The sequence below is a fragment of the Platichthys flesus genome, chromosome 15 (genome assembly GCF_949316205.1).
Source record: "Platichthys flesus chromosome 15, fPlaFle2.1, whole genome shotgun sequence".
Lineage (NCBI taxonomy): Eukaryota > Metazoa > Chordata > Actinopteri > Pleuronectiformes > Pleuronectidae > Platichthys > Platichthys flesus.
Genome location: NC_084959.1, coordinates 12,038,286 through 12,060,899, shown reverse-complemented (window position 1 = coordinate 12,060,899; position 22,614 = coordinate 12,038,286). Strand labels below are relative to the sequence as shown.

The window sequence follows — 22,614 nt, the reverse complement described above, 5'->3', positions numbered from 1 at the left end:
AGTCGCTACACATGTTATTAAACCAACTGTCAACACAAATCGCTGTGGTTTGTTCACAGCAGGGTCCCTTCATGATTACAGATGAGTCCACTTCAGATCATCCATTTGGATTCAACATAGTATACACATACAATAACTTGCAATCTAGTATACCGTATATATAAGAGCATAGTAACATATACAACTGAAATCATCACATCAATTACCCCCCCTTACTGTATATATTTACACAATATTATTTAGTAAATCATCCTCAGACAAGAGCTAGAAGGGATATTACTTTGAACCAATTCAGTTAGAAAACACGAATGCAATGATATTTAAAAAAATAAATATATATTATTTAACTGACACCCACCACAGACGATCAGACAAAGATTGCATTTAAACATGTGCACCGATTTTTTCTAAAGGTTACTTAGATATGTGGGTTGGAGCAGCCGGGGTTAAACCAACCAGCCTCAAATTAGTGAGTGACATCCCCCCCCCCCCCCCGCAAAAATACACAGTATGACTCACAAAGATCACAGCCAGTGGTTATGTGTGTAACCCTGTCACTCAGAACAACCTATTACATTAGACAATAAACCACTTAAACAACATGTTGAGAACAAGACGCCAAACTGTCCTCCTCAATAACGTATCTATATAATGGACTATTTTTTTTTTTTTTTTAAAGATTCTGCACAAATTCATTCTTATTAATAAACAATACCAACTCTCACCAAATGAAAAAATATGCATTTTGGATTTGTCATATTCAGTATGTCATTAGATGTCTGAACTCATTGACAGATTATAGTTATATCCACAAAGTCCCTTTAAAAGTTTAATTTCAAGCTGTATTACAACCACACCAGCACAAATATTTAAATATAACTTTGTGTCCCCATCATTGGCCCCCTCTCTGTTGCTTGTGTGTTTGTATCTCAGATCGTGTCAATACATTTTAGGCCTTGTCATTAGTTTTTATGTTGAGTAAACATGTGGTGCAGCATGAGTAAACACTTCATTGGCTGAACCAGATCACCTCGGAAAGAGAACTGTTTTTGTTTCCTCACTGGGATAAGGTCTATGAGTTTTCTTAGAAGTGAGAAAATGCGTGTGATATCTGCGGTGGTCCTTTCACCCATTTTATATACTCTGTTCTCTTTATTGGTTTTATTTAGAAAATATTAGAAATAATATAAGTTTAGCAGGGGAAGGTATCGGCCCCATTTACTGTATTCATAGAAATCACCAGCACTCTTTGTGTTGCACAGCGCAGAATGTTGTGGCTTCTCACTGGATGCATGTCCTGCATGCATCAGAGTGTGTGGTGGTGTTTGTGGAGCGTCACTCTGACATGGGTGTTTACAAGGCTGGGAGGGAATCATCACAGTTAACCCATTGTGTGATCCTCAGGAACATTGGGAAAAAACCATCATGTGGATAATTGGATAGTAATTCAAAATTTAAGGGTTAACAACCTGACTCTACGTAGTTATCTTAAGGGCAGATCAACATTTTTACTATTGCTAAATTATGCCTAGCAGTTGATGATATTGGTGAAAATATATGTTCAAAGTACTTGTTATGTTCCATGCATTTACATCCAAATTCAAGTGACTGTAGGTATATATGTATAAACATAATTTCTAGAAGCATAATATTGACTAAAAACATCACATTCCCAATGATATGTGCACATCACTCCATTCTGACCTACAGGTTCTACATAACAGTTGCAGAGTCCAGTTACAGTATTTATACGAGCACTTGGACGTTCAGCTGGACACCCCCCTGCAGATGAAGAGATTAGAAGCATCAACATATTCCCGTGCATAAAGTCCTGGTTGGACGTTTTACTGCTGCTCAGCAGGTTTTTACATACTTTGGTCAAGGTTTACAAGTTTATTATAAACCTGAAGAGGGTCCACATGTGTGATTTATAGAGGCTGAGTGCATCAGTTCAGTTGTAGTTCGTCCAGCTCGCCCTCCAGCTGTTTGAATCAAATTAGCCATACTTCAAACCATTAAACTTGACATAATAATCTCAGCCGTTGGATCTACTTGTGGTACTCAGTGGCTCGTATGTGGACTGCATTTTTTGTTACATAGGCTTCTCCCCTTCTTAGACTCTAGCTATGGAAATATATGGAATTTTCAATCAAACAAAATGTAACAAGGTATAAATGCTTCAGAGTTGACTATTTCTAAGCTTGGGACATGGAATGATGCTAAGTTTGTACAAGATGTTCTGAAACTCCCTGAGTTACAACAGTGGGTAGTACAGAAAGGAGGGAGGACAGCAGAGCAAAGAAAGAGAGGAGAAGAACATTTGGACTCTCAACTGTGCAGCGTCATAGATTGGATGTCAGTTGATGACTGCAGGCCAATAAATGTTCCCCAATGGATTTCTTTTGATAGTTCTGGGACGTGTGCGTTCTTTGAAGCCACTGAAATCAAGATAGAGCAGTTACACAAATGTAGCTGATTCTGGGGGGAAGAAATGCTGTTGTTCTGAAACTTTTGGGTGTAGCCATACCTGTGTATTCCGCTGAGACACCTTACAAGACTGCACAAATCCAATGTAAAGTACTTTAAAGCCAAATAATAAGTACTTTTGACCTTTTTAAGCTTTTAACCAGGAGCATTCCAGGGGACTCTGGGGACCTTAGACTAAAGGGAGGTGGCGGGCCCCCACATCAAACCAAACTACCGCCCATCCACCCCAAGAAACACATGGTACCAGACCACTTCATTTCAATCATCAAACTTTTCTTTTTAAATCAAATAAACAAAGTGCATACTGTGCATTCGCATACAAAGTAAATCAGTTTAGTTTAGTTGCAAACCCCTCCACTTCCCTATAGTCACATTATACACACATTTCATTGAGACGTTCCAGTTTTCAACCAAACCTCTGAAATTACTTTTGTCAGACATGTAGTGGCGTGGGGCCTAGTTTGGGGGGTGGGGAGTTCTGACCATTCTCACAAAACTGTTGTGGCTGTGGACTAACGTAACCAGCCGTTGTCTTGGGGGCCCCCCCTCACCTTGCGGGCCCCATGCGATGACCTGCTTTGCCTAACCTTGTTGCAACACCCCTGCATTTAACTGATGTTATGTTTAAACCTGGGATCGGACTTCTAAGCCTTGTATGTGGCTTGTCATCTTTTCTGAGATGGCAGCTGAAGAACATTGACAAATGAATGGATGCAGTATATCTTGTGCTTTGAAAGACTGATACTGTCAGCTCAGAGGGCATCGAACCGTCCCAAGGGAAACTGACTTTTTTTCACTTCATTCAGGGTGAAATAATCTCCACAGTCAAGTCTTTATGCTCCTGCTTTAAGCTTCTTGAATACGGGCAGGTGCTGTTTGTTGTTTCAGCAAATGGACCTTGTCTTGCTGAGGGAGAGTGTGTGGGCTCTCCACCTGCGAGCGTTCAGCTGGATGGCAACACAAAACAACCTGTGGAGAGAGGTGCAGCTGCAGCGTGTTTAGAACCATATCAGCAGCTCCAAGGTCCTTCACAGACTGTGCTTAGTTATCATACAGTAAATGTGCAGACCGACATTGTTATAATCCAAATAAAGATTGAAGTCCTTCTTCACGGTGATAGATACAGATGTCATTAATTCGCCCTCGTTAACAGTTGGTCTCAATTGGTCCATGCATTTGATCAGTACAGTTGAGGAAACCTGATGAATTGCTTTTAAACATGATGTTCTCCCTGCAGCTCACTCACGCGATCTTACTCTGACCGTTACATTTTTGGAAAACACGTTTAACGCACTTTCGGGACTTTAAAGCTAGGGTCATAGAAAACCTAGCAAGAGCAGGCTACACTTTGAGAATATGCAACAGATCACGCCATGCCCCTCCAATCAGGCCCCTCATCGGAGCTACACTCCCAGAACACATGAACGTGAGCTGACTGACAACTGCTATAAAGAAAGAATTCCTTGACGCGCTCTCCAGCCTCTGGCTATCTGGCTCCGCTTCAGTGGTAAATGTCTCTTTGGGTGGAAGAGACGGGGTAAGCTAAGGTAGGCAGGCCGGCCGGTATGTGACGGAGAGGTACGCCATTGAGTTATTTAATTCTGTCCAATTGAAATTATTGGTCGTGTTAGGTACAGTCCTGCGAGGGACACAGACCCCTATTCTATTTTTCTATTCTATTCTCCAGATTATTTCATTTATTTATCTCGGGACGTGAAGAGGATTTCCCAAAAATTAAAAAAAAGCCTTTCGGGCACAAGTTAGCGATGTTACCTTTAAAGTGTTTCCAGATTAACCCAAACATCCTAAACAAATCTTGTCTGGAGAGCCCAGTTGGTGGCCAGCTGAACCTTTAAGTGTTCAATTGAAAAATATTTGAATTTTAAAGTGAAAAGAGATTATATCATAGCACATCTGTTTTTACCCAAACTCTCTTCTCAAAAATAGAATCTCTCTGACAGAAAGAACGAGGGAGGGCAAAGTGAGTGCGGCGAAGTGGATATGCTGTGACCAGCAGTAGCCTTATAAACTTTGACAGCAGTGCAGGTCCAGGGTTCAAATATCAGCCTTGATCCTTTTCTGTGTGAAGTTTACATGTTCTCCGCCTCCCTGTGTGGGTTTTTCTGCGGGTCATCTGTTTTCCAGCCACATGTAAACCAGGTGGACAGGAGATTATGTGTGGGTGTGATTGTCTGTGCGTTCAGCCCGCCCTGCGGAGGACTGATGAGCTGTCCAGGAGGCCACCCCTCCCTTCCACACACCAGGGCCCTCTGGGATAGGCCCGCTGTCCCGCATAGACACTCATGCGACTGGTTTTGCCGCCTTTGGCTTCGCGTGTGTCCCGGCTAACGGCTGCACAAGGTTTCTATTTTGAGCATGGTTTTTTTTTTTTACAATGTTTTCAGGCTCCGTCTCCCTGACAGCTCTGTCTGATCTTTTTTACGAGGTGTTTAACATGCCAGCACTCTGAGTGAGAGGTCAGGTGTGACGAGGGTATTTCTGATTAACTGGTGAACCTTGAAATATTTTGGGGGAAAGTGTGGAGGTGACGGTGGATCGGTGACGTGCTATGTCGGAAAGCTTGGGCTGTTTTTTCGATGAACTCTGACAGAAAAAGTAAAACAACAGATTTTGAATCAAAGCGAAATCAGCCTGTCAGTTATAAGTATTCCTCATATCATTGTGTTTCATCAGAATACACCAGCTGTAGAGTTGGGCTCTGCTCTGTTGTCTTTGGATGGATGTGCTCCTAATAAACTTTAAATATCTGCCAGAGAACCCCCCCCCCCCCCCCCCCTCCCTGCACTGATGCTGCCCGACTAAATGAAGATCTGAGGAATATAATCACATCCAGCTAAACTATCCAGACTTTTTGTTTGAGGTCAGCACTAAATTACATCTTCTTTTGAGGGCCGCTGATATTTGCTAAATCTGATGTAATGGGCTGTCTACTTGATCTGTGGTGATGCTGGTTATAGCTTCTCTGTCTGAACCTGTAAACGTGACCTGCAGTAATTGAACCGCAGTAAGTAAAGACCAGCAGCCGGACTCAGTCTCGAAGCTGCACACAAACAGCCGGTCACCTGTTTATTCAAAGTTCAGTTAAGTATCGGCACAGCCACAGTTCATCTGTCCATTATCTGTACTTTATCTATGCTTTTTCTTTTGAGGGTCACGGGGAGAGCTGGAGCCGGTCCTAGCTAGAAAAGCGTTATATAAATAAAGGCCCTTTACCATTATACCATATGCGAGCCACATACATATATACATGTGGAGTTATTAGATAGACAAAGTGCTGCGTTTTTCGAATTTGCACGCCGCTGACTTATCCACGTTCTTTGCAGAATCATTCTGGCCAGTGAAGCACACACTGATGTCATCTGTCTGCTTTGTTATGCTAACTAACATGGAAATTGAACCTCTGTTGTTTTAGCTGAACCCAAATGTTCTCCCCTGAATGAAGCCGAGCTCACTCCTTAGGTCGGATGAGCGAGCAGTCAAGCTGACTTCAACAAGTAATCGTTCACGTGGTGGCGAGCGGCCGACTATGTGTCAGTGGCCCAGCAGTGGAAAAATCCTAATGCAATGTCTTGTCATTCTGGATGACACGAGCATCAGGCTGCTGGAGCTGATATACTGGAGTTGTAAGGGGCTCCCAACTGGAAACTTCTGTGTTCCTCCCAACAAACTGTCCCACTCTGCTAAGCTGCTAATAGCGCCTGACAGCAGGTATACATGTCCGCTACGGCTGCAGTCACGTGTCAGCAGCATCTCATGTGTGGCGCCTCACTCGCCACTTCCCCCCTTACCTCAAACGTCCCTTCTTTCTTCGTACCCAGGAAACTGACTTCATCCCCAACACGTTATATCTAATCATTCGGGGGGGATTAAGTGCAGATACATGACATTTTGGGCCATTCCAAGGACCTGAGTCGAGGCATAAACAACTCCTACGCCATGTCAGGGAAATGTTTATCTCTGCTCATAGAAACTTCTTGAGATAGTGTCAACACTGCTTAGAGACACAATTACATTTGTGGATGGAAAACTAAGAGTCCTCGTGGAAATACAAGTGTATAATGTGAGTAAAGCTGAGAGACACAAGGCGATCACGGCGATAGAAATCAAAAGTTTATACGTTTCATGATCATGTCTTGAGATAATACCTCACTCAACTTAAGGGGGCGATGAGGAGGGAAATAAATTTGGATTTATGCTGGTGGTAACGTGTTTTTCCGTTTTTCTTTGTGTGTCTTTTTCTCAGTCACCACAACGCAATCTCCAGGCTCAGGCCACACCAGAAGATGCAACGACACAGAGAAGGCCTACTGTGTGAATGGCGGCGACTGTTACTTCATCGATGGTGTAAATCAGCTCTCCTGCAAGTGAGTGCTCACTTCTATTTGTACTTTCTTTCGATTTACAGTGAACGCTGAGATTTCTTTGTCAACCGTCTTGGAAGATTCCTCGTCGTACGTTCACGAAGTCTTTACTCGTTTGTGTGTGTGTGTTTCTCACATTTTTTTTCTCCACATTTGTTTATTTTCCTGATAGCACTTGATTCCCGTTCTTCTTTCTTTCAGCAGCAGCAGCAGCAGCAGCAGCGACACATCACAGGGAAATGCTGCCAGTCTGTCTAACTACCCACTTGTTGTGTATTTTAACACTAATAATGGAGTGAGGCGGGGGTGCGCTCATCCTTTTAACTCATGTTTAGTGTACAGGAGGGCTGCACATTAAAAGCCCTTTCAAAATGTCATGAGTCACCGGTTTAGTAGTGAGCAAATATTTATGCCTGGTAGAGGCCCCCAATGAGGTAAATAGAATCATTGCTTACATTTGAGGTCCTTGGCAGAGGAGATCAAGACCCGTGTGTGAAGTGCGCTGGAGGGACCACGTATCTCTGCTTTTCAGCAAGAGAGCGGCTTGACATTATCACAGAAACAACCTCCATTTTATCTTTGACATTTACATTTTAGTTTGTGTTAGACTCGAGGTCAAGAAACATTATTTTCGGGGGGACTTTCTGGAGAAGTTAACGTTTAAACACAAACAGTTATTTTTTTCCTCATTCCCTTCTCAGTTTTTTCAGAACTTAAGAAAAAAAATAAGGCGAACAATGATTAGTTTGAAGTATACATTTTTTATATTGGGAGAATAGACTTGTTTAATTTTAATTTAAGCATAAATTTTATTTTAGGCCTTTTCTAACTTCTGCGGATACTATTATATATATATATATAGTGCAAAGTAAGTTGTGATGTCATCTTTTCTCAAATGTTTTTGTTTGTTAAAATGGACGAGAGGCCCAAACTCGGAGGTTAAATCATCTTACAAGATAGCTGCACTAGTGTGGATAAAGCGTTAAAGGTTTCCACCTCTCAAATGTGAATATTACCTGCCGGCTGGTGATTTTCTTATGAAGAATACATCGGCAAAAGAACATGCAACCCTTTAAACTGCCTTTTTAAGAACCAAAAGATGTATTATTCATTCAAGGAAATAATAAACAGACTACTACTGATTGTGTTTTAATCAGTGTAATACCAATCCGAGAGCCTGTAACTTAACCTGTAAAACTATATCATAATACAAAAAGTACCCAGAATCTGTGGTCATGGTTGTCAAATATTATGTTGCCTGTTCCGTTGGACCATATGTCAACATAGCATAAGGCCTCCGGATGGTTGGATTCAGGGCTCAAGCGTTGGCCGGGGCTTCTGGCACTCAGTTGGCCCAAGGAAGAATGCTCGACAAGCAATGAGGACATGACTGCAACAGCCGTTCAATGCGCTGTGTACAAATCGGAGGCAGCAATAACTCAATAGCTGCAGCTAATTCACTCACGGCCGGGGCACGGGTCCAGAAAAGTTGGATAATGCAGTGAAGGCCTGCAGGGATTCGTTGCCCCACAGCCATCTTATTCAATATAGGCCAGGCTTCGGTGCTCACTGACTAAACAAGTCGTGCACACAGCTAGCCCTACTTAAATGCTCAGCTCCTTCACTTTGAGGGTATAACCTTTGTTTGTGGGAGGGGTAAGGTTAATAAATGACCCTAAGAAAGTCGCTCACTAGAGTAAACCTATGATTTGCTCTACATAAATCAGAATTTATCATTCTAAATATATTGATCCTATATTTCAATCGTCCTTTTTTCGTCCTAAAGTTCTGTATTATAAAGTGACAAACACGATTAGATGAACAGTAGATTAGAAAACTAATGTTTTCTTCTCATTAAAGGTAATGTGAAATCAAAAATGTAATGGAGGCAGGTTAACAAAGTGCAAAGACTTTTACCAATCCTGTCTCGCTGTGGAAGAGTGTGCAGAATATTTTTCGTGTCCATGTTCAGGTCACCTACATGGAACAACTTCATTTTCCTTTTCCCTAAAGTTAAATGTTTATTCTTCGTCAAAGAAAAAACGATGAAAATGATTTATTCCCCCTTTTAAAAACCTAAGATAAAAGAGTGATGATAGAGTTTGCAGCTGCACTACAGTGCACGTTTGCACGCTCATCTGATTTTTGAATCATGTAGTGACAGTTTATTTCTTTCATCTCTCAGCAAAGTCTCCCTGGTCTAGGTGGTGCTCTCCCCCAGTTAAACACCATCACTCACGATGAGTAATTTAATGCTTAAAGTTATGGTGCTCCTGGGAGGCGTTATGGGAAACCAGTAAATCACCAGCAGTGACCTTTGTTGGATTGGTGGTCTTGTTGTGACTGTGCGTGGAATGTTGGTGCCCCTGAAAGACCAAGCACTCATCATAATGACTTTATAATGAGGAAGCATAGTTTGGCCCGACTCACCTGATGGTGCAGATACAGTAGTGTGTCTTCACTTATAAAAACATAAAACTACGTGGTAGACAAACCTGCCAGCGGAGCCGTCCGGTGCAGCTTTTTCCATGGAAGAGAACCGTCGGCCGCCTACATGTTCAAATTGTTTTCTTTCAGAACTTGAAATAACCTTTTCTGATTCTAATCTCTTCCTCACAGTCCAATGGTGTCTGTTATAAATCTGTCTCATTTGCAGGTTGTGATCACAGCGACCAGGCTTCCAGCAGGCACCAGGATCAGACACTGCATTCACCCATTTCCTGCTTTTTCTGCAAAAGCTCCCAATCATTGATTTATTGATCAGATACAAAGCAGCGCATGGTTAATCCCCAGCGACTTCCCATTGTTTGTCCATGTTCTCAGGAATGTCCCTCTTCACTCATCCTCCAGACTCAAGTCAAAGAGAGAGTTGGAGTCGCCGTCTGAGCCCCTGAAGCTGATCTCTATATAATACCTCCCTTATATTAACATAATCATGTCTTTATCATTTGAAGCCTGTTCTTGTCAAATTGCCTGTTAATTAATTGTTGATTTTATTGACTAACTTTGTGTAAACTCACACCTCATATCATGATATATATTTAATGTTGAAAATATAACGATTACTATTATTAGTAGTAGTCAAAGTCCACTTTATTGTCAATTCTGCCACATGTACAGGACATGGAAAGGATTGAAATGCTGTTTCTCAGTAGTAGTAATTGTAATAAGAATTTAATAGTAATGAACAGGTGCCACAGTCTTCATCGATGTGGTGTAACAGATTACTTTGTAGTGGTTCCAAATATTTGTATTATTATCAGTTTACTCTTATTATTCTTCTTCTTCTTCTTCTTCTTATTATTATTATTATTATTATTATTAGAGTAGTAGTAGTAGTAGTAGTAGTAGTAGTAGTAGTATTAGTAGCAGTAAAACCACCCATAACAATGCCACAGTCATTAATAACGTGGTATATGCATGAACCCATCAACACTTTGATGGGAATTTGTTGTTTCAACATATTTTATTTATTATTTTATTCTTCTTATAACAATTATTGTTGTTGTTTTGAATGATTGATTTGATTTTTTTGTTGTTGCTTTTGACATCTTGCACTTCCCACTTTCATTACTTCATTGTATCTATTTTGCATCACGGCTCCACTGTGACCTGTGACGATGTATGTGTGTGGAGGGGTGTGAATCCATCGTGTTCACCCTGCACCTCACTTCCTGTGTGTTTCCCCTCATAACACTTGTTCGCTTCTTCCCAGATGTCCGGGTGGATACTTTGGCCCCCGATGCTTACAGACCGAGCCGCTGCGGTTGTCCATGCCCAATCCAAGTATGTTCACTTGCTTTGAGCAGCTGAGCACAGAGACACAGTTGTCACTGGATTACCTCTGTGGACTCCCGCTGCCCCCCCCCCCCCACCCCACCTGCCCCCAGTTCTCTTCCTCTTTCTCCTCTTTCTCCTCTTTCTCCCTCTCCTCAGGTCAACACGCAATGAGCTGTGCACTACCCCATGTTCACGGTGGTGTCCATCCATGGGAACACACTCTGCTTCTGCTGTTCGTAGTTGTGCCGTTGTTCTAATCCTGTGTCTCTCTTCCTCTCTCCCTCCCTCCCTACCCCCCCACCCCTCCTTACGCATACTCTCCTTTTTTCACTCCACCTTTTCCCTCCCTTTCTCTTCTCCGTTTCCATTCTCCTCCTACACTCCTCCACCACCCATCTCCTCCCTCTCTTTCTGTGGCTTCTGTTTCTTTCCATTAGGTGTCCGAATGACTTTACTGGTGATCGCTGTCAAACCTACGTTATGGCCAGTTTCTACCGTATGTCAATTTCCTCTTCTGTCACTCTGTCAGACTGTCTACGTGTGATGCGTGCATGCCGGGTGTAGAGGGGTCGCATTCATTTTCTGTTGTCACCTAATTGTTGTGTACGTGGTGACTCATTTTACAAGCTGGCAGAGTTTAGCAGAGTCTGTTGTGTGTCTGCATGTGATACTGTGTGTGTGTGTGTGTGTCATTGAGCTCGGAGTGTATCGCATGTGCACTCCCACGATACGAGCCGATAGTAAAATACATAGCAACAGGTAGTGGGCGAGTATCGTCGCCTTGTGGAAGTCGACTCGCACACAGGCAGCTGCATGTAACAACACAGTCTAATGGCGGAACAATCACTAAAGGCCCCGCCCTCGGCTCACTCATTTATGGTGCTTGTTATATGCAATCAGCCACCAACACAAAGCACGTAGGATTTGTTGGAGCCGGTCCATGGATGGAGAGGCAGAGCCAGAACAATAAGCATTGACTAACGGGCATGAGAAATAATTCAGTGAGAAAGACGTGTTTTCAAAAGGCCACTTGACGCGACCTGATTAGCCGGAGCTCAGAAATGAGTCCCTCTTGTTTTTAATACTCGCGTTCCAGATAAAACATGTGGGACCTTTCATAAATAAATGAATTGCGAGCCCATTTGAATAAACATAAATCAATCTGTGTGTGTAGGAGGTCGTATACGGGCCAACATGACAACAGAGGTTTTTAAAGATAATAAGGGGAAGTTTCTTCATCTAGAGTTTAACGAGGTCATCATCTAATCGTTTTGAGGAATGGCGAGCTGCTTAATAAGGAGCGCAACTTTGTTCGCTTTCAGATCAGTCGAAAAGATCCAGTTTAAGAGTTCCAGCCGGCCTCGAGTAAACACTGAACATTGTTAAGTCCTCACACAAGCACGTTCAGCTGATTGCCTCTACACACGCCGCCTGTGACGCAGCAACAAAATGGGGCTCTCACATTAGAAACAGTCGGAGCAGGGTTTACACGCGATGTTAAGAGCGCCGTGTCAAACTGCTCCGCTAGCCCGGGGTTAGAGAAGTCAACCCGGTGCCACCTTCCACTGAAACATCAGCAAACACATCTGTCAAGTGCAGATTCCTGCTCATGTCGGAGGAAGGTTCGAGCAGAGCTCCGGTTTGATGGATCGCACCCTCGAGGTTTTTAACCCTGAAAGTGATGTGGACTCATGCTTCTTCCCATAATTAGTGCAGTTTTCATTGGTTCCACTTGAGTTTTACTTGATACCTGCCACAGCACCTCACTTGCTTTTGAAAGGACCCAGTGACCCGGCGTTAATGCAACATAAACAACTGAGATATGATGAAGACAGAGCTTGGTTCGCTGAAGAAAAGTTATGCAAACTTAAATATACTCTATTATAATAATTATATAGGGTTAAACACAAAGTCTATAATTCCCGTAGATGAACAGCAGTAGAAAGAAAGAATCTTACTGCGTATATGTCGGCGTCGTGTCGTTGCAGGCTCATGTGGTTACAATTCAGTTAGAAAAGAACTGCATCTGCTTTTTGGACGCGGATCTCATCCTGACTCGCAGGGCGCACACACACTGTTTGTTGTGTGTTGGCTCGGCGCACAACTTGAAAAACCCCTTTCTTAACTACGAGTAATTCATCTCGCATTAAGTCGTAATGCGCTGTGCCGAAATTACTTGTTTTTTTGGCAGAGGAGCCGATGGTGTGTGGGAGCTCCTTTTCCTACACTCAATCACTTTCTCCGCATTCTGCTTAACTTCGGCGCAGCTGTGCGACTGCATCAAGGGCAGCGTGTGTTTCCAGCTCCCCTCCAGCCACATGAGCACAGAGCGAGCTGGGATCACTTGGTTTACGTGCGAAATCGGTGACTTGATGCTTGATGCTTGATGCTGGGACACCATGCAGTCACACCTGTCACCGTACACGCCACACAACGAGGAAACATACATGTTATCTGTCTGTCATGGAAAGAACTTGTATGTAGACTGAGTAATTTTATATTTGAGGCGCCACTTCCAAAGTCATTTGGAAAAGTTATCCTTTCAAAAAAAGAAGATAAAGCCTCCCCTCCACGTATGGCTATCAACTTTTCAACATCTGAAAAAATGCAGATGCACAATATAAATCAGGTCCATGCATGATCGATGTGATGGATGTTGACTTTCAAGTGAGCCTTATGGCTCCACCATTACATTTTTACCTTTTTCCTGGAAAGCTGCTAATGGCGTTTCACATATTTGACATTTTCTTGCTCTCAATCGAGGAGAATAAATCAATTTTCAAAGCGCAGGCACATGTCTGCGCACACATCATTTCCATATTTAAAGACCCGCCCCCTGGAGCGAGCGCCTCCCATCCCCTGGAGATTCCAAAGAGAAGGAGGATGGCTTCTGCTCCTTGGCCATAAGGCTTTGGCTTAACAAGAGCATGTTGTCATAAGAACAGCTGGGACCCGCTCCGACCCAAGTAAAGCAAGTGGGCTGCCAGGGATATGGACTCAGCTGGTTGGTGCAACTTCCCCGCGGCCTCATTCCGGCTCCGTAATATGAAGTCCAGCTCTAATTCTTCCTATTCGGAACGATTAGTCAGATACTGTACAGACGCAAATATCTTTTAAACATGCCTGTTCATGTGATGGGTGTGTTCCAGCCAGAGCTGACACTGTGGCAGTTTTACGAAGCAGAAAACTGAAAGCAAAGGTAATCTCGAGAGATGAGACATATTTCTCTCAAGCAGTATAATAAGAGTGGCCACGCACCTAATACGTCTTATTACCATCAGGAGATCCTGCTGGTTATGTAATGGAATGGAACTTTCCGCTAAAACGTCTTTCAAGAGTCCGTCCTAAAATGTAGAACCGAGGGGCCTCCTCCAAAAGCTACTGGACTGTGTTGGGACATACTGTAGATCCACATTTCACACGTTAGGAAATGTTGTAGTTTGATTAGAGTTTATTAATTCTAATAATCAGTAGCTGTGTGTTTGTTTATGTGTGTGTAGTGCGGTTTGAAGTGTGTGTTGCATGCTGTAAGTGTGTCCTCGTGACGTCACTGACCACGTTGTTGTCCTGACAATTACTCACAAGCGTTTGTTGTCCCAGTTGCTGTTGCACTTTGTGCCGGAAAGTGCCACTCTCTTGATCTGTTCTTAAATGTATTTATTTGTTTCTCTCTTCTCTTCCAAACTGTCAACCCTCTGCAATGGCAGAGCATCTTGGGATTGAATTTATGGGTATGGAACAATCCACTTTGCATCTCAGTCCCTGTAGAATAGAGCTACTAAATGGATGTCCTCCGATTTGACATGCTCCCGCTCCGTCTTTGGTGTGAACTCTAAACCATATTGTCCCCCGATTAACCGATCGAACTCCCGATCAATCATTCCGTAACTCCTCAGAATGACAAACCCTCAGTTACTGCAACTGATCCTCCATCAAATATCATTAACATGGATGTAACCACCTGCACCTCTCATTCATGTGTAACCGAAAAATCTAGAACTATTAACTCTAAGAGTTTAACAAAGCATTTTTTTTTTTCCTTTATGGACTGATTGTTTTATTTATTCTTCTTCATTCCATCTGTAACAAGCATGGTACATCATGTTTGTGGCTACCAGATGTCTGTCCTCACTCTTCATCTCTATCTGTCCAATCCCTTCAGCCTCATGCCTCTATAGTGTTTGTCTTCTCTTCTTGATATGCCATCCCTACTCTTATTTACGTGTGGTCTTATCCATATCTCCTGCATCACCCCCGATGTTAACGTAGCTGAAGTAGAAAATATAATATCTGTGTCTACTGCTTTGAATTACCCTTTAATGAGTAGATGCTGTGATGTGAGCATGCGATGCTATATTTAGACCCTACAGTCGTGTTTTTCGTCTGTCTGCTGCTAATTCCATCCTCCGTCATTGTTAGAACATGTCTTTTCCAGGAAAGTGCTCTAGTGGTTGAGATTGAATAAAAAAAAAATGTAATAAAAAGAAGATCATCTCATTATACAAGTGCATTTTTTTACTGGACCATGAGGACGTTATGCGGCTGTACTAGCACAAGAGTAATTTCCTCTGTTGTTATCAGCATTTAATAAGTAATACAAGTAAAATATTAACTAGTTTACTGCTAAAAATAAACTGACTTTTCAGATTTTCGTATGGCATCAAGAACTTGAAGCAAATTTGGCGTCACGATGTAAAATATCTGCATGTGGATAAAAGCAGGACAACTGGAATGGAGGGAGTTGTACAAATTCCCTTTTTTGTTATTACATTATTTAACAGAGACCAGAATATGTCTCGCTTCCCCCTGGGAAACAAAGACTCTACCTCAGCCTCACTTGAGCTCTTCTCTGGAAAAGAAAAAGGCATCAGTCAAGATGTCTACAATTTCATATTTAATGATATTTCATTTCAAAATGTATCTAATTCATAATCCATTGTAACAATAATCACTGTGTTTACCTGAGTAGATGAACTCATCTGCACCCTTATAGACTGAGAGATATGATTGTACATTTATAGAATCACGTCAATGTGGCTTGTGTTAAATTCTCATGTGCACTGATGCAATTCTGCACAGTTTGCAGGTTCTGGTCATAAATTATAAACCTGAACCATTATAGCACCATATGTTATTTGCACTAACATAGATTTTGAGAGAAAAGTGTTGCTTAAGGGATCAGTCTAACTAGTGCTGAGCCCCTGGGCCCACCTACGCTGCGTCACTGCAGCAGGGGGAGCGCACAGGGGAGATGAAGCTTCATACTGCTCAGGATTTAGTCCCAAAATATGTAGATGTAAAATGACAAAAATTGGAAACATGCATCTTTAAGAGACTAATTCTGTTTTCCTTCTTCTGTGATTCCTGTGGTGTGTGTGCGTGTGTGTGTGTGTGTGTGTGTGTGTGGGTGCGTCTGTGTGTTTGTGGGTGTGATGTTGACAGAGGCTGAGGAACTCTACCAGAAAAGAGTCCTGACAATCACGGGTATTTGTGTGGCTCTGCTGGTCGTGGGCATCGTGTGTGTGGTTGCCTACTGTAAAACCAAGTAAGTGCTGAGATCTGAACATGAGGCTGCTCCTTGACAATCAGCTTGCTACTCTCTGCAGTGCCTGTAATGTGCAGCATTTGTGCGACCAACAGGATATTGTGTTCACTTTTTTAAAGCAACACTTTGCAACTTTGTTACCTTAAAACCGTAGTGCAAATATGACTGTAAATATGATCTGTCATTTTATTTGACCGATTTTAAGGAAAAACTGTGAAAACAGTTATTACTTAAATTACTAAAGCACAGGGCTAAATCATTGTTTCAACAATAGCACCGGCTCATCTGATCCTGTTTGTTCAACAGGAAACAAAGAAAGAAGATGCACAATCATCTGCGACAGAACATGTGTCCAGAGCATCCCAATCGTAACCTAGCGAACGGACCCAATCACCCCGGACCAGGCCCAGAGGAAATCCCCATGGTAGACGTGAGTCACAGAAAAGATTTGCTATGAAAGCGTATGCACACAGATGTACACTGAATGATGAGTTCTTGATTCGTTATATAACCCTCCCTTTTCCCCTTTCCAATGGAAACAGTACATATCAAAGAATGTCCCTGCAACTGAGCGAGTCATACGGCCTGCCACAGAGGGGTCCTTCCCTGCCAGCCACACCTCTTCAAGATCTCACAACTCTTCCACACGCGCCCATTCATCTAGTCACAGGTAAGCATGCACCAGACATCACATGTGTGTTGCCCCTCATATATACCTCAGAGGGAAGTTCAGCACCATCACTCTCTACAAATAGAGAATCACACAAAGAGTTTTTTATCGATTTGGTATCAATTGGCCCTGTTTTTTCAAAAGGCATATTTAGTTTTGCAAATGGGATATAAGAAAGAATGTGGGTGGGTGAGGTGTGTTAGTGTTAACACCTTTTTCACTTGTCAGACACGAGGAGCGGACATGGAGCCTGGAACGCTCGGACAGCATCCTATCTGACTCGCCGGGAATGATGTCATCTTCCGTGGGGACCAGTAAATGCAGTAGTCCCGCGTGCATGGAGGCACGGGCACGCCGCGCTGCACACTGTGGCTACCCTGAGCCCCACCGGCCGGGCCTGCAGTACGGGGAATCCTTCGACTCGCTGGGGGACTCTCCGCACAGTGACAGGTGGGAAACATGTCATGAACATTTTGAGAAGATTCCTCGAGAGGCCAGTCAGGGCCCGCTGAGAGATTCAGTGGAAAGTGACACACAGCAGGCGTGATGAGGAAATACGCAAAGGTGGGCGAGCGTGACGAACAGTGTGGATTTCCGTGGGAGCTCTGTGCATCCAGCGACTGCAACATGATTCCTTTGCCAGTATTTAACTCCAATTGGCAAAAGGAACAATGTGACATTTTGGGAAATATGAATCATCAGTGAATCTAAGGCTTTAACGTCTTACGTGCTCTTTGGTGGTTCATCAGAAGAAAAGCGTTGCCAGGTGCATTGTTAGAAAGGTTTCAGTTGAATGGGCGTAGGGGAATGTTTGTGGTCACCACATGGGGATGACTCAAGTTCCAGCAAAGTCTCCAAAGGTAACAACCGGAGTATGGTGTGTAGCAGTTCATTTTTTTTAAAGTAAAACCGGTTAGAATCATAATGATTTCAGTAGGTAAAGATGGACATTAACAAAGTGAGTGGATCTAGGCTATATCCTTGTGGGACACCAGAGGAAGGTTTTTCCGAATGCTGTCAATAGATTTCATTCCATTTATTCCTGTGTCAGGATATTAAATAGCATAATACAATTAATTAATTTAACTTAATTACTTTTAATGTGAAACTAACTACACTTTTATATATTGTGTATTGCAGAAGTTTCATAAAAAAAAAAATATATATACCATGTACCATGTCAGCTATTTCTATGCATTTATTTTCCATAAATATTTGAATGTCAAATTACAGTTTTCTAGCTGCTGGTTGGCACAGAAGGTAAAATGTTCATCCAGTTAACAGAAGATGTTCAATCTGCTTTCTGTACACTCCCCTCCCTTCTCCTCTGTTCTTTGCTGTTCCCTACATGACTGTTTCTTCTCCTCTGTATTAACCACAGATACGTGTCAGCCCTGACGACACCAGCCCGCCTCTCGCCAGTGGATTTCCATTACTCATTGCCCCCACAGGTGCCTACCTTCCAGATCACATCCCCCAATACCAGCCATGCGTTGTCTCTCCCTCCTGCTGTCCACAACCCCTACCCTCTGGAGGACGACCAGCCGCTGCTGCGCCGCTACCAGGTGCCCCTACACGATGCCCAGTGCCAGGAGCCTTACCGCCAGCAGCGTCGCACTTATCTTAATGACAGCAGGGGGAGCCTGCCCGCCAGCCCCTACCGGCTGGCTGAGGAAGAAGACTATGAGACCACCCAGGAGTATCTCTCCTCTCGAGGGGAGCAACCAAAGAGAAGTGGGTCCGGTGGAGCTGGTAGCCGGCGCTGGAGGAGATCCAGATTGAACGGCCATGTGGCCCCACGTGGATATGAGGCATCCCGGGACTATGGGTCTCGAAGCTGCCTAACGGATAGTGAGTCAGAGGAAGACGGTGAGAGCACGCCCTTCCTCAGTATGCAGAATATGAATGCTGAGCCCTCCACCATCTACAGGCCGGTGGACAGTCGGACTTCTCACTCGTCGGGGCGGCACAGTGCGCATGGGAACATGCATACAAGACTTACACACTCACGCTCCAAACCGGACAATACACCCCATTAAAGAGTGAAAAAGAACCAACAAAAATAAATGTAGTATAGACCTGCATCTATAAGAAATATTTTTATTTTATATAACTGACAGATATTCTAAACAAATGAAATATTTATTTTCATTTTAGCAAAAGTTGTCTACTAGTTAACAGCAAAGACTTTTTTATAGGGAAAACTCTATTTATATGTACATTTTGATTTACAGCATAAAAAGATGTGCCAGTTTTTTCACAACGTAAAAAAATAGAGTAATATTGTGGTGCCTTTTGCTGTATGCCGATGCCAGAGGGCCAGTGGAGGTTTTTGTAGCCTTTCTTATATGGACGCCTCATTTTTTATACACGTTTTATGTTATTGTTTTTTTTTCCTGTTTTACTTTCTTTTCAAGTTGCATTCTTTGAGGAGTCTAGCCCCACTGGAACATAACCCCTTCCATATCACGCAATATAAACCACTTCAACATAAAGTGTATGTTTACATTAATATGATTCACCTGTAGGGTTTATGATTTGGGATTTAATAGAAAATGCCTGATAAATACAATGTAAATCCTTTTTTTGCCCTCTGACTAATGTCTACCAAGAGAGAGAGAGAGAGAGAGAGAGAGAGAGAGAGAGAGACACGGTGTGTGCGTGTGCGTGTGTCCTTGTCAGTGTGCGTGTGCGAATGTCAGTTTGCTTGCATGTATTTGTGATTGTTAGATGAATTTTATTGTTGTGGTAACATCTGATGTGTGGGTGTGCTGGCGTCTCAGCCGAGGTAATAGATGAGAGTCTCACAGGTTCACAGAATAGTGCTTTATCAGACCAGTGACCCCCGGCGCAGGTGGACAGATAAGACTGCTGTAGGGCTGTGTGTTATGCAGGTCATTGCTTGATGTGTTTACAGCTATTCTGCCCCCTTTTCCCAGCCTGCCCCAGTCGGGTCCCTATTATCCATCTGCAGGCTTTCTTCATGTTAGCCTGTTACGAGGACAACAGACACTGAACCGCTTGGCACAGGGTGACCCCCCCCCCCCCCCCCCCCACACCACCACCACCACCACCATCAGAGGTGGTGGCAAAACAAAAGCAAAGATTGCATCTGTTTCCACTCAACTCCGACCCCAATCCCATGCCTCATCATCCTTCTGTGTCCATTCTGTTTTTGTGGCTTGTGTTAAAAGGCCACACAGTGTCTCAGGATTTCCACATGACACCCACACCCCCCATAAACACACTCACGCACGCACACACGCACACACACACCGGCACCACCATATCCCCACACACCGCCACCTCACCCCAACTTCACCCCACTTCCTGTACTTCTACCTAAGACTAAGGTTCTCAGATGTTGAGGGCCTAGATGTTAACACACGTCAACCACTTCCCTGAACACTTGCATAGTTAGAGAAAGAAGCAGCTCGGCGGAGAGCAGTGCAGAACAGACCAGACGACATAAAGAGGAATAGCTGTGAAACCGTGCAGGATCATACAATGCAAAAATATGCAATCTTTCTATTTTGCTGTTTGATTACATCATTTTCTAAGAGGTGTCTGTCGTGTGCTGTGTGTGAACAAGCTGTGTGATGCCTATAGTGCAGAATGAAATAACATGATATAAATGCATATTTACCTGAGTTATTTTTTTAAAGCCATTATGCAGCCATCTATCCCGTTGTCAGCCTCTCTGTCCTCCGAATCCTCACGTCCATTGAACGACTGTGTCCATGACTTTGATTTGTCACCGGGTGTAGATCGTACCACTTTACATTGACACGGCCGAGGAACGTCTCCTCCAATAGAACTGCTTTGTCTGGGATCTAGTCATTTTCAAAGTTATTCCCGCCAGTAGTGATGATTTTAAGGGCAAACGGAACCAATACAAGCCCTCTGTCCTCCAGTAAAAGAAAGATTGAGGTGATAACTCAAAGAACCATTAGACGTGACTCAGAGAGAGGACCGCTGATGTGTGTCTCCACTTTCTGCTCCTCTTTAGACAACAAATACAAGTTCAAATATCACATGGTTATCTGTTGAAAACAAAATCTTTAAAAAAGGCTGATTAAACCTGCTACGTGTGAAATGCACAGTGGTGGTGTTTTAGAGAGGGGTCTTATGTACATCTGCAAGAGTGCAAGAGAAGACGGTACTGCTGTGGTTTCAACGTGGATACCCCCCCAGCCCTCTCGCCTGATTCAGACTACCAGGCGCCTCCTGCCGCTATCTTCTGTTTGATTTTAAGACCCCCACCCCTCACCCACACCCTACACCGCCCCACCTCGACCCCCTCCCCGCCCTCGCTTGAAAATGTTTGAACACCTCTCCTCTGCATGTCCTTGTGGTCAAGGTTAGATGGGTGCATGGTAAAAAAAAAAAAAAAAAAAAGCAGCAGACAATTCTCTTTTTTTTTTTTTTTTCAGTCGGTGAAAGTGTATATCATTTAACATTCAGCAATAAAAAAGAACCTCCCCCCCATGTCATTCCTGAAATATGCTAGAAAAAAAGAAAATAACTGCGAGATTGTCATAGATTGTAAAATAAAATGAAAAATGAATCCACCTGTTCATATGAGAAAATAAATCTTTATTCATATCACTTTACGATGTAGTTCTTTCTGTAGAATGCCTCACTCTGCATTTTGAGTCGCCTCTCACCTGCCTGGGCCTCAGGTTGGACTTCATCTGGCACGACGCGTACGATGCACAGAGCGTCTGACAAGCACACACATAAACTCTGATTGTGAAATATGATCAGTTTAATATGGGTTTGTAAATTATAAAGACCCTGTAGATGGTTGCTCTGCTCTCAGAAGGGACAACTCTCACAGTTGTTGCCAGATGCACATAAAAACACACGACCTCCGTGAGAGCCGAACAGTGTTGAGTTATACAACTGTGCATAACTATAATTATGCAGAATCATCTAATAACTGCCGGTTCTTGTTCAACACCAACGCCTATTTCCTCAATAAAGGCCTAATGCTTAGTGAAGATAACACTGAATATTATTATGCAACTTCATTTCATTTAAAAACCTCCAAGAGCGAGAATCATTATGTCGTCAGGAAATACAGGTTGAGATGTCACGTCACATTTTAGTTCAAACGTTTTTACTGATTTTCTGTTCAGTTCAGCTAAAGCACTTCCCTCAATTCACCACTAGATGGTGACCCAACAGCAAGATCTGTCAGCCACCAAACCAGAGCAGTTCACTTTCTCACAAAGTGTAATTGACCTGTATACAGTTGTATTTCCCCTTTGATAAAAATAAACTGTATAGATATAACATTCATGAGAAGAACCCTACAGAACTAGATTGGAACATTCATTTACTACTGAGCCAACATACCAAATATGCATTGGTAGGATATAACAAAGTACATTTACCTATTTACTGTACTTAAGTGTCTTTTAATGCATATGTACACTACGTTCTATATCATTTTTACAATCAGCGAATATCTGTACTTTCTACTCCACTACATCTTTACAATGCATACATAATGAGGCCTTCAGCAGCAGGTACGCCACCAAGTAAAAGCACTCAGCAAGTGCTTTTACTTTCAATAAGTATATGTGCAAAAACAAGTACTTACTTTTGCTGAAGTGAAGTAGTTCTCTGAATATTACATGAGCACTTCTACTCTAGTAAAATATTTTGTGAACTTCCTCCACCGCTGCAAATATGGACCATAAATACTCCAGTTCAAATAAGAGTTCATAACATTTTGCATTTAC

General features: G+C 42.9%; 1 protein-coding gene across 3 annotated transcripts in view; it reads left to right on the top strand.

The window, feature by feature from the left end:
• nrg2a (neuregulin 2a) overlaps positions 1 to 21,477 on the top strand; it is a 71,017-nt gene extending 49,540 nt beyond the window's left edge. For 2 of the 3 annotated variants that reach the window (XM_062406528.1, XM_062406526.1), the window contains exons 4-11: positions 6,752 to 6,872; positions 11,087 to 11,145; positions 14,357 to 14,380; positions 16,092 to 16,194; positions 16,501 to 16,624; positions 16,737 to 16,864; positions 17,093 to 17,314; positions 18,246 to 21,477. In XM_062406528.1, coding sequence (XP_062262512.1) covers positions 6,752 to 6,872; positions 11,087 to 11,145; positions 14,357 to 14,380; positions 16,092 to 16,194; positions 16,501 to 16,624; positions 16,737 to 16,864; positions 17,093 to 17,314; positions 18,246 to 18,903 — 1,439 coding nt within the window. In that variant the 3' untranslated portion in view covers positions 18,904 to 21,477. Of the gene's footprint in view, positions 1 to 6,751; positions 6,873 to 10,584; positions 10,656 to 11,086; positions 11,146 to 14,356; positions 14,381 to 16,091; positions 16,195 to 16,500; positions 16,625 to 16,736; positions 16,865 to 17,092; positions 17,315 to 18,245 lie in introns of all 3 variants that reach the window. The other variant, XM_062406527.1, reaches the window with a different exon arrangement.
• Positions 21,478 to 22,614: the final 1,137 nt, after the last annotated feature.